This window comes from Salvelinus alpinus, chromosome 22, assembly GCF_045679555.1.
Source record: "Salvelinus alpinus chromosome 22, SLU_Salpinus.1, whole genome shotgun sequence".
Lineage (NCBI taxonomy): Eukaryota > Metazoa > Chordata > Actinopteri > Salmoniformes > Salmonidae > Salvelinus > Salvelinus alpinus.
In genome coordinates, this window is record NC_092107.1 from 13,522,172 (window position 1) to 13,534,584 (window position 12,413).

General features: G+C 42.1%; 1 protein-coding gene across 2 annotated transcripts in view; it reads right to left on the reverse strand.

Annotated features, from left to right (window-relative positions):
* LOC139549751 (immunoglobulin superfamily member 11-like) overlaps positions 1-12,413 on the reverse strand; it is a 114,958-nt gene that overhangs the window by 7,415 nt on the left and 95,130 nt on the right. For both annotated transcript variants that reach the window (XM_071360490.1, XM_071360489.1), the window contains 4 exons: positions 6,334-6,541; positions 5,757-5,912; positions 4,488-4,610; positions 304-451 (listed from right to left, as the gene is read on the reverse strand). In XM_071360490.1, coding sequence (XP_071216591.1) covers positions 304-451; positions 4,488-4,610; positions 5,757-5,912; positions 6,334-6,541 — 635 coding nt within the window. The remainder of the gene's footprint in view (positions 1-303; positions 452-4,487; positions 4,611-5,756; positions 5,913-6,333; positions 6,542-12,413) is intronic.

Consider the following 12,413-nt stretch of genomic DNA (forward strand, 5'->3'; position numbering starts at 1 on the left):
ATACAAGCGACAGAGAATTCACATAGTATTTGAAATGACAAATTGGGGTGTGATGAAGAAAAGTTTGAACACCTTAACAAATGGATAAAACTAACTTCAAAAGGGTAATCATCCAATTTCAAAGATACAGTATATCTCCGTTTTCAACACTTGTCTACTCCATAGTCTATGTAGCCTATCAAATGCACAGCACCAGAACAATTACGGTGAGTTCAGAGTCTAATGTTTAGACTAGTGTGTTGCTATAGATGGACAGAGAGGTGCGGGAAATGGAAGAAAGCAGGAAGTCAATGGAAAACCCACCTGATCTCGTTGGGTATCTCCTCCTCCTCGTATTTGTTCTTGTTTTTCCAATAGAAGAGTGTCACCAGCACCAGTAGAGAGCAGATGATGACAGCCAACACGCCCGTGGCGATGGTGCCAGCTATGAGACCCACACTCTGGGGCTGAGCTGAAGGACCAGGGGAGAGAGAGAGAGACTAAGTCCTGGGGTCATGTTCATTAAGTACAAAACAGAAGAAAATGAACTACCTGAACCTCTCAAATATGAAACACTTGTTTTCCAATACATAACGTTTTGCTCGGTTTTCCCTAATGAACGGGACCTAGATCACACACGATCGGTCATGCCCCTACAACAGCTACTTTCAATACTGCTAGCTCCTGAAGCTCAGCACAAACACCTATTCATCCGTGGCATGAAGCCACTCGAGTAAGCCCTGCATTATGACATGAATAAAACATTGAGGAGCTTTGGTTGAACGCCAACAAAATGCCCCGTGGTTCTCCAGGACCTGTAATGATGTCCTCACTCATCCCCCCCAGGTAAATACTTTGAAGAGGGAAGCAGGGAGGGAGGAATGGAGAAGAAAAGCTGTGTTCACGGGGAGTTTGTGCTGTCTGTGAATATTTCTTAATGAGTTAAATACACACAGCGGTCCCTGTCTATTTGATCAGGCAACTTTTCATTTGTGCCAACAAAGTTACTTGCTCTAATATGTTAATACAGTACATTGAATATATCCATGGATGCAAATGGCTCTATTATGCTACCATAGTGAATTGGAGGAAAGATTTCATTGGACTGAAGTGTGATTTCATTTGGATGTCTATTATGATGTTTGAATTTTAGCATAATATCTGAACCATAATATCTATGATACCTGTACCATTGTGATTTATCAGAAAACGATTTGTTAGTGAGTTTTAAAAACCACAACAGAATTGTGTATTAATACTAGCCATTTCCACTATGAGGGCCGTTTAGGTCAGTATTTTGTTCTACAGATCAGAGAGAGTAGTACCCTGGAAGGTGTTTACTCATACATGCTGCAACATACGCTGGGAGAATGATGCTGTCGTTGTTGACAGCTGAACAGATTGCTGAGTGGCGATAAAGATTTTATAGGATCACTCTCCTGATCTAACAGTGGGTCCCCTCCCTGACAGACAGACATACAGACAGCCCCCCGTGCCTCTGTCAGCGCACTCACCACAACCACAGCTGCCCCGCTGGTGACAACCGGTGACAACCGGTGACATGCCATTTACTCCTTGACAGTCACAAACCCCAAATGAGCCACTCACTAAATTTGCCACTGGTGTCAGCGACTGACTACTCTAAGGCAGGGTCAGGCGAGTGCAGTAGCAGCATAATAACTCAGGTGACAGTGTTACTACCCACTGGCAGGGGTGGAATTGGGAGAGGGGGAGCGTGGGAACAACGTTTTCCTGGAGTCGCTGAAGGATAGGACTAAAAACAAACAAAATATAACTAATGTAAAATTTACTGTCCATGAAATGTATGTAGTATGTATAAGCTGAAAGTGGAAGACAAATTATTGTTGTCCACTAATTTACTCCAATTAGGGGAGGGGTGGTATAATAATAAAATAATAAAGAACATTTACAAAAAATATACAGAACCAGTCAAAAGTTTGGACACACCTACTCATTCAAGGGTTTTCTTTATATTTACTATTTTCTACATTGTAGATGTCACGTGTGCTCCCTCTCAGGCCTCTAGGTCACCAGGCTGCTCGTTATGGCGCACACCTGTCACCATCGTTATGCACACCTGCGTGTCATCAGACTCACCTGGACTCCACCACTTCATGATTACCTGCCCTTATTATGTCACTCCCTTTGGTTCCTTCCCCAGGCGTCATTGTTTCTGTTTTATGTCTGTGCGTTGTTCGAGGTTCTTGTTTTGTATTATGTTCTGTTTATTTTATTAAAACACTCACTCCCTGAACTTGCTTCCCGACTCTCAGCGCACATCATTACAGTAGATTAATAGTGAAGACATCAAAACTATGAAATAACACATATAGAATCATGTGGTAACCAAACAAGTGTTAAACAAATCAAACTATATTTTAGATTCTTCAAATTAGCCACCCTTTGCCTTGATGACAGCTTTGCACACTCTTGGCATTCTCTCAGCCAGCTTCATGGAATGCATTTCAATTAGCATGCGTGCCTTGTTTGAGCCAATCAGTTGTGATGTGACAAGGTAGGGGTGGTATACAGAAGATAGCCCTATTTGGTAAAAGACCAAGTCCATATTATGGCAAGAACAGCTCAAATAAGCAAAGAGAAAAGACAGTACATCATTACCTAAAGACATGAAGGTCAGTCAATCTGGAATATTTCAAGAACTTTGGTGAAAATGGCTCTCATGATGACCACCACAGGAAAGGAAGACCCAGAGTTACCTCTGCTGCAGAGGATACGTTCCTTAAAGTTAACTGCACCTCAGATTGCAGCCCAAATAAATGCTTCATAGAGATCAAGTAACTGATACATCTCAACAGCAGCTGTTCAGAGGAGACTGCATGAATCAAGCCTTCATGGTCAAAAGGCTGCAAAGAAACCACTACTAAAGGACACCAATAAGAAGAAGAGACTTGCTTGGGCCAAGAAACACGAGCAATGGACATTAGACCGGTGGAAATCTGTCCTTTGGTCTGATGAATCCAAATTTTAGATTTTTGGTTCCAACCGCTGTGTCTTAGTGAGACGCAGAGTAGGTGAATGGATGATCTCTGCATGTGTGGTTCCCACCTTGAAGCATGGAGGAGGTGTGGTGGTGCTTTGCTGGTGACACTCAGTGATTTATTTAGAATTTAAGGCACAATTAACCAGCATGGCTACCACAGCATTCTGCAGCAATACGCCATCCCATCTGGTTTGCACTTAGTCCCACTATCATTTGTTTTTCAACAGGACAATGAGGAGACACCTCCAGGCTGTGTACGGGCTATTTGACCAAGAAGGAGAGTGGTGGAGTGCTGCATCAGATGACCTGGCATCCACAATCACCCGACCTCAACCCAATTGAGATGGCTTGGGATGAGTTGGACCGGGAAGTGAAGGACAAGCAGCCAACAAGTGCTCAGCATATGTGGGAACCCCTTCAAGACTCTTGGAAAAGCCTTCCAGATTAAGCTTGTTGAGAGAATGCCAAGAGTGTGCAAAGCTGTCATCACGGCAAAATTTGACTACTTTGAAGAATCTAGAATCTAAAATATATTTTGATTTTATTTGTTTAACATTTTATTTGGTTACTACACTACCGTTCAAATGTTTGGGGTCACTTAGAAATGTCCTTGTTTTTGAAAGAAAAGCAATTTTTTTGTCCATTTAAAAAAACTTAGCACAAATACAGACATTGTTAATGTTGTAAATGAGTATTGTAGCTGGAAACGGCTGATTTCTAATGGATATCTACATAGGCGTACAGAGGACCATTATCAGCAACCATCACTCCTGTGTTCCAATGGCACGTTGTGTTAGCTAATCCAAGTTTATCATTTTAAAAGGCTAATTGATCATTAGAAAACCCAGTGATGGTTGGTGAAAGTGGGCCTCTGTACGCTTATGTAGCTATTCCATTAAAAAGCAGCCGTTTCCAGCTACAATAGACATTTACAACATTAACACTGTCTACACTGTATTTCTGGATCAAATTATGTTATTTTAATGATGAGAAAAAGTGCTTTTCTTTCAAAAACAAGGACATTTCTAAGTGACACCAAACTTTTGAACGGTAGTGTACATGATTCCATATGTTATTTCATAGTTTTGATGTCTTCACTATTATTCTACAATGTACAAAAAAATTAAAATAAAGAAAAACCCTTGAATGAGTAGGTGTGTCCAAACTTTTGACTTGTACTGTATATATTTACAAAAAATATATATAGGGTATTGGAAATGATGCAGATGTTGATAGAAGCCACAGTCTATCTGCAATATTAAAGCTGATCTACCACTTTAAAAAAATTACAAATTAAAAAAGAAAAAAATAAATCCTTGAGGAGTATATCCAGAGTGAAATAATTTTGAACAATAAAATCAATATTTTTAAGGTGAGGTCTAAGGATTTAACATTCATAAGTTCCGATTAGTGTTTTTTAAAATGTTTTATTCCGAGTGGTACTGCACAAAGCCGTGCTTATGTCATCAGTATGTTGGGTACTTACGTGCCACAACCTGCAGGTTGAGTAGACAGGTGCTCTTGGCGATGGCGTTGGAGGCTGTACACTGGTACAGACCAGAGGTACTGGTACTGATGTTCCTCAGTGTTACGGTCCCTTGCATCTGGTCTGGGGTTTAAACACAAACCATGCCAGTCTAGGGTTAAAACATCACTGGGGAACACCATCCACAACCCCAGAACAAATAGACAAGACACAAAAACATCTCATTAAAATGCATTGGGATTAAATATGAATGAAATTCCTTTAGGACTAATAATTCATGTAACCATTTGCTTGTAACGTTCATACATTACTTAAATAATTTAAATAACCAAAATCATTTCAAAATAATTTAGGCAGTTGAGATTGTTGTTGAGCACATCTTATTTAGTATTATGCAGATATGTTACTTTACATAACAGCATTATTCAACTTGCTTTAGGATAAGGTACAGTAACTGGGACTACTGGAAAAAAACCAATAGAGGGCACCAAATCACTTCCCGTAAAACGGCTGGTGTATATTTTGTACATTATACAGTGCCTTGCTGATATAAACCCAATTACAGTGCCGTTGTTCATACGTCTGATAATTTATGGAGTATTACATTATATTACACAACTGCCTTTAAGAAAAGGCTACCATAGGAGCTTGGAACAAACCACATAAGCACTTAATCCAGATTACTGGCCTAGATTTCACCCCTACCCTCTTCTCTGCAACATGGGCTGTTTTGCAGACAGATATCATGGTGGCAGTGCTGGTACAGTTGATATCTACTGTGTAAAACAACACAGACAGGCAGGAGGAGGAGTGATGAAGAAAACCTAAGCCGATTAGTCCTTGGGTAGGGTAGCCTTGTGTTGAAGTGAGCAGTAGTGTAGTACGGTAAGAATCACACTGTGCTGTGATGACACAGCTGGAGAGAGAGAGGAGAGGCCACTGCACGGCTCACACACACACACACACAAAACTTGGTCCGTATTCAAAAAAAAGTATCAGAATAGAGTGGTGATCTAGGATCAGTTTGCCTTGTAGATCATAATGAATACAATGACTGGAACTGTTGACCAGCTGATCCTATATCAGTACTCCTACTCTGAGATGCTTTGTGAATGCAGGCCCTGAACTGGACCAGGGTGGGTGGTGGCACCCTGAGGGGCAGAGTTGGGGGCGGGTGGGCGGAAGCCACGGTGACGTTACCAAAGATACTTGTTGATTTACCAGCGAAGGTGGGGCAAAAGGGCACGCCCATGGCCAGGGGTTTAATACCTTGCATGGCGGTGTGGGGCAGCTTGGGCAGCGACTCCAGTTTAACCCAGGTGTAGCTGGGTGTGGGGATCCCCTCCTCACTGCTGCACATCAGCATGATGTCAGCGCCCACGTCCAGCGTGCCCTGGACACGGCATGAGGGCACCGACGGGGGCACTGGAGAGACAGAAAGGAGATAGATGGGTATAGTTAGTACCTTAGCAATCAGCACAGACAGATCCTAGCCTCCTGAAGAGGCATCGGGTCTTACATGTTACATTTGAGTAATTTAACAGATGCTCCTCTCTAAAGCAGATCTTGTACTTATAGTATACATATACAGAACTGTGGTGTCCCAACATGCTATAAGAGTCATCTTTAAAACCAGCTTAGCACACTCATTTGTCAAAAGAAATGTCATACAATAGAATTCTTACAATATGCAATGCGCTTACACTTCCTAGTTTTAATGCATCCATTTTATCACAGTAGGCTATGCACCGTAGCCTGGTCTGTAGTCAAGTTAGAGTTACCAGGCTATATGTGCATAGTATGCAACCCCTTAATTGTAATTCTAATGCAGTAGTGTGTGTTTTACCCAGCACGGTGAGGCCGATGACCCCGATGTTGCGCCCCCCTCTGTCGGGGAGGTTGTTGACCAGGCACTGGTATGTCCCCGTGTCTGACAGCTGGGTGTTGTTGATGAAGATAGAGGCACTTGTGCTGGGCATGGTGGCCACGAAACCCACCCGGCCATTTAAGTGGTTGGCGAGACTGAACACTTGGCCACCTTGGTAGATGATCACCTGAGATGAGAAAGACAAAGGCAGAGATTCACTCACGCCGTTTCTATGGAATATCATTAGTTTGACCGAACAAAGATCCTATGGATCGAGATGTTGGTCATTAGGTGGTCATTAGGAACGTACAGTGTGCAGGCCTTTCTGTTATTTTTCAAGCATGTGCGAATGACCACTTCTATTTCAATGGAATATCAGAGATTTTCTGTCCACTGTACATCCGGATGTGAGTTCATGAAACTGTGGCCAACTGTGTCTATCCTGGGTCAGCAGGGGAAAGTGCATTATCTAGATGTCAATTGATGCAGAGCTTTATATTGAGGTACAAACATAATGAATTGATTAATTTTGAGGAAATAAAGGGTATGACGATATCTTAAATGTGAATGGAAAAACAATCACTGAGGTTAAATGTAATCGTAGAAAGTTAATCAAAAACCTTTCTCTGCTACACACTAGAGATAATTCAACAAGTCATGTTTAATTAAGTTAATTAAAATGCAATACTTCATCCCACAGTTAAATAAAACCAAACAGCAGAGAATCAACAGCCAGGCAAGTGAGTGGATGAGGATTCTGGATACTAAAGAGTGCCGGTGCAACAAACTTTCACAAGAGGGCGACCTAGTGTTGCAGTACAAACTGAAGCATCACTTGACAACTGAAAGGATGGAAGGTGGTCCATCCATGTATAACATAGATGCTCTTGAATGATAATACACAGAATATGATAATAAAAAAATATCATGAACTATACAAGTATGTTACATTACAACAAGCTTGAATTCAAGAGCAGCTTCCAAGCTTTAAAATTGTGAGCAAAAAGAGGGGCACAGCTCAATAGTCAACATACTGTTTTCATTACACACAACAAGGAACTAAAACACCAAACTATGGTAATAATATGAAGAAGCCTAGCCCCATTGACGTGGTCAATTCATCTGCAATGCATTTTCTCCTCAGTAAAGTGATGCCAAAGTGGAAAAACATCCAGAAAAATACAAGTACTATCGAAATGAAACCTCCTGTTGATTTGAGCTCTTCCAAGCTGCAGGTTTGAGAGTCGGGGGATGTTCAAAAGCTTTTTGTTGCTTTGAACTCTGATAAGAGCAGCCATTTGTGAGCACCTTCTAAATAAAAAAAAACACCGAACCCTTCAGCCAGGCACACAGAAGCATGCTGGGGAATCAGGGAGGCTATTCAGCGGTGTTTGAAAGAACACCCATTGAACTGTTCTGTTCAAAGGACCCAGGGAGCCACAGAACCATCTCAGTAACGCTGCGTGATGTTCTCCCCTCTCCCTTCCTCCCTCCGTCCCTTCCTACATCCCTCCCTCCAAACTGCTGCTTAACTGCATGTAAATTGCGGCGCCGCAGTTTCCTGAGCGCTGTACGCTCCAGTGTGCAAATGGCAGTGATCCCTAGTAAGAACTGGCATGGCCCCAAAGACCATGTCCACTGCCATATTCCTCTTGCTATCCCATCCCCTCTCTTGCCTGTAAACCAATGAACAACCCCCCTCCCAACATTCTCATCAGCCATGACATGGGTTGTATTCATTAGGGCACAACATATAGCAAAACATTGCAAAATGTTGAAAACGAGCGTTTCTTATTGGGCAAGTTCAGATAGTTTCGGCCCATTTTCTTCCATGTCGTGCCTAGTGAATAGGACCCTGATGTACGACCCCGGTCTGGATCATCTCCTATACTTCCTATAAAACCCAGCATCAGGATACAGCAGTGGTTTATTAGGGAGTAAAGGAGAATGGACAGATTAATTTCCAAGGCTCTACACACCAGGTCTCATTGTCTGCACGCAATCGGGCTTAAAGCGAGAATCATCAGTTGAAACAATAACAAAGCGCCCTCCCTACCACTGTTTCGCTAAAAAGCTGAGGGATGGGCTAAAGAAATGTAACCACTCTCAAATTCATAGACAGAGCTATGGATGCAAGTATTGACCATCCATGATATCAAATGTATAGTTTAAACCATATTTTGAGGCTATATAGTGTTTGTTTACATTTACTTTGTTTACAAACATTGGAGTAAAGCAAGCTTCTACTGTATTTTGAGTCCCGATGAAGTACAACAGTTGAACTAAGCTCATGAGGCATTTAAGTGATTTTCTTCAAGAATCAATCAGTATATACAGTGACTTCGGAAAGACATTTTCCACATTTTGTTACGTTACAGCCTTATTCTGAAATGGATTAAATAAAACAATTTCCTCAGCAATCTACACACAATACCCCATAATGCAAAGCAAAAACGGGTTTTAGAAATTTTGCAAATGTATTAAAAACAGAAATACCATATTTACATAAGTATTCAGGCCCTTTGCTACAGTATGAGACTCGAAATTGAGCTCTGGTGCATCCTGTTTCCATTGATCATCCTTGAGATGTTTATAAAACTTGATTGGAGTCCACCTGTGGTAAATTCAATTGATTGGACATGATTTGGATTTGATTTGTCTTTATAAGGTCCCACAGATGACAGTGCATGTCAGAGCAAAAACCAAGCCATGAGGTCGAAAGAATTGTCCGTAGAGATAGGATTGTGCCAAGGCACAGATCTGGGGAAGGGTATCAAAACATTTCTGGAGCATTGAAGGTCCGCAAGAACACACCGGCCTCCATCATTCTTAAATGGAATAAGTTTGGAACCACCAAGTCACTTCCTACAGCTGGCCGCTCGGCCAAACTGAGCAATCAGGGAGGTGACCAAGAACCCGAATGCCTCTCTGACAGAGCTCTAGAGTTCCTCTGTGGGGATGGGAGACCCTTCCAGAAGGACAACCATCTCTGCAGCACTCCACCAATTAGGCCTGTATGGTAGAGTGGCCAGACAGAAACCACTCATCAGTAAAAGCACATGACAGCCCGCTTGGAGTTTGCCAAAAGGCGCACCTAAAGACTCTCAGAACATGAGAAACAAGATTCTCTCGTCTGAGGAAACCAAGATAGAACTCTTTGGCCTGAATGTCAAGCGTCACTTCTGGAGGAAACCTGGCACCATCCCTACAGTGAAGAATGGTGGTGGCAGCATCATGTTGTGGGGATATTTTTCAGCGGCAGGGACTGGGAGACTAGTCAGGATTGAGGCAAAGATGAACTGAGCAAAGTACAGAGAGATCATTGATGAAAATCTGCTCCAGAGCGCTCAGGACCTCAGACTGGGGCGAAGGTTCACCTTCCAACAGGACAATGATCCTAAGTACACAGCCAAGACAACGCAGGAGTGACTTCGGGACAAGTCTCTGAATGTCCTTGAGTGGCCCAGCCAGAGCCCAGACTTGAACCCAATCGAACATCTCTGGAGAGACCTAAAAATAGCTGTTCAGCCACGCTCCCCATCCAACCTGACAGAGCTTGAGAGGATCTGAAAAGAAGAATGGAATAAACTCCCCAAATGCAGGTGTGCCAAGCTAGTAGAGTCATACCCAAGAAGACTCGAGGCTGTAATCGCTGACAAAGGTGCTTCAACAAAGTACTGAGTAAAGGGTCTGAATACTTATGTACATTGATATTTCAGTTTTCTATTATTAATAAATTAGCAAAAAAAATCGAAAAACTAGTCTTTGCTTTGTCATTATGGGGTATTGTGTGTACAACATTTCTTAAAATCAGTCCAATATTTTTGTAATATTCTTACAAAAAAGTTTTTAAATTCCCTAGTACAGCCACTATTGAAGGCTATCAAATGCCTTCTCAAAGATGTCCTCTGGTGGTCAAACTAGCATTAACTAGCATTAATGGTAAAAATGGCTGACACTTAAATAACGTGCCACAGAATTCTGCGGCACCATGCAAGCTGTGCTGCAGTACGCTGCAACTTTTAAAGTACGATCCACTGTAGGTTGATGAGGAAAAAATCAGAGTAAGGCTGTAACCTAACAAAATGTGGAAAAAGGCAAAGGGTCTGAATTCTTTCCGAAGGCACTGTATCCGTCCCAAAGTATATGTAGCTACTGCAGACTGCCCTTTTAATCTGAGGCTAAACATGGAAGATTAGAGTAAACAAACAGAAGAATTAGAAGAGCTCTCTTTGCGAAGTGAGCAGAGGGATATGATCGTCAGTCAGCCGAAAAGGTTGATGTTTTCTAAGTGTTGAGTCTTTGAGGAGCACGGCTGATGTTCTCACGTTTAATCTAAAGCTGGGTGAACTAAACTCTATCAACAACTTATTTACATCTTATTCATGACCTCAGGGATGGTCTAAAAGATACCAAATACACGAAGCAGTCAGAGAGAGTCTGCACTAATAAACAAACAAGTATGCATAGGCCTATGTCTGGTATGTGAGGAAAGGAAGAGTTAGTGTGCATTGTAAAGGCTTCCTTTCAGTCCATACAATGCATACCGGTCCCAACATTAGAATATTGATGCCCAAAAGACTCGTAATTTGCTCAAAGTAGGGGTCCCACGAGGCCTGACATTTCCAGTGATAACACTCCTGTGGTTCTTTTAGAAAGACTTATCATATAAATTAATATAAATCATTTTTATATCATATAAAATGGAATACTGTGATCAAACTTCACATGTGACATAACGTTGGACTTTAAATGACTGTACACTTTTCATTATTGCCCATTTTCTATTAAAAAATGATGCGTGCATTCATGAGATCATTTCAGAAATGATCCATGGTGTATGGCTCGAACCATAATCATTCATGACAGCCATTTCCTACAGAGTGGCCTTGTGCTGTCGCAACACTGGCAGCGGTGTACACTCAAACCACAGTGAACTTTTCGGACAGCCCGCCAGACAACATGAATAAGCAGTACTAGCACGCTTGTGATAGAACTGAAAACAATGGCGAAGTTTCTCTATTTTGAAGCATTCACTGAACTTGCACCCGTACAAAATGTTGTTATGGTGTACGGCAATACTTTATATTACTGGTACTATTCCACTATTACTCTTAGGGAATAACTTCTGTAACTACCCTTTAATATGCATGTCAACTACAGACAATGACACAGTACTTACCAAAGTGAAGTGGTAAGTACATTAGTTCATAATTGTATGTATTTATTAGCTTGTTACCGGGTAATTACAACTGGTTATTCTACTGGTATTGACTCATGTTTTGAACCAATCTATTGTAACAGGTGGACAATTTTACACGCTTGTGCTGCACTCAAACTACTTCACCCAAGTTGATGAGTGTAGGTGCCTTCTATACTGTACTGTACTGTAGCTCTGATGAGATGTTGCCGTGCTATAGCCTAGAGCTGACTCTGTCTTCATCCTGTTGTAGTGGTGCCTGAAAGCCTGAGGTGGCGCGCACACTCACGGCACATCTGTACTCCTCTGAGACTACGTCACCAAATGAATGTGGTGGAATAATTCCTTCCTACTGGAATCATCCAGACACAATGTTTCCCGAGCCTCGTCGTTTACACCAAAAGGGTGCTCAGACAGGCGTGAAGGAGGTTAAGGCAGCCAATTGCTCGACGTTAGCAATTCACTCTCCATCTGTGCGTTTGACTGTGTCAAAACAGCCTCTGTGTGTGTGTGTGTGTGTGTGTGTGTGTGTGTGTGTGTGTGTGTGTGTGTGTGTGTGTGTGTGTGTGTGTGTGTGTGTGTGTGTGTGTGTGTGCATGTAGATACCTGTGCAGTGCAACCTTGTGTGTAGGTGTGTTGTGTGAGCATGGTGCATTTGGATAAGTATTTTTCAGTTGCATGCAGCTCGATGTACAGTATGTATGTTTTTCTGAGTGTGGTTAGTGTGTGTGTGTGTGTGTGTGTGTGTGTGTGTGTGTGTGTGTGTGTGTGTGTGTGTGTGTGTGTGTGTGTTTATTACTCAAGGGCGCAACTTTCACCAGGGACGGGGGGACATGTCCCCCCCACACATTCTGAAATT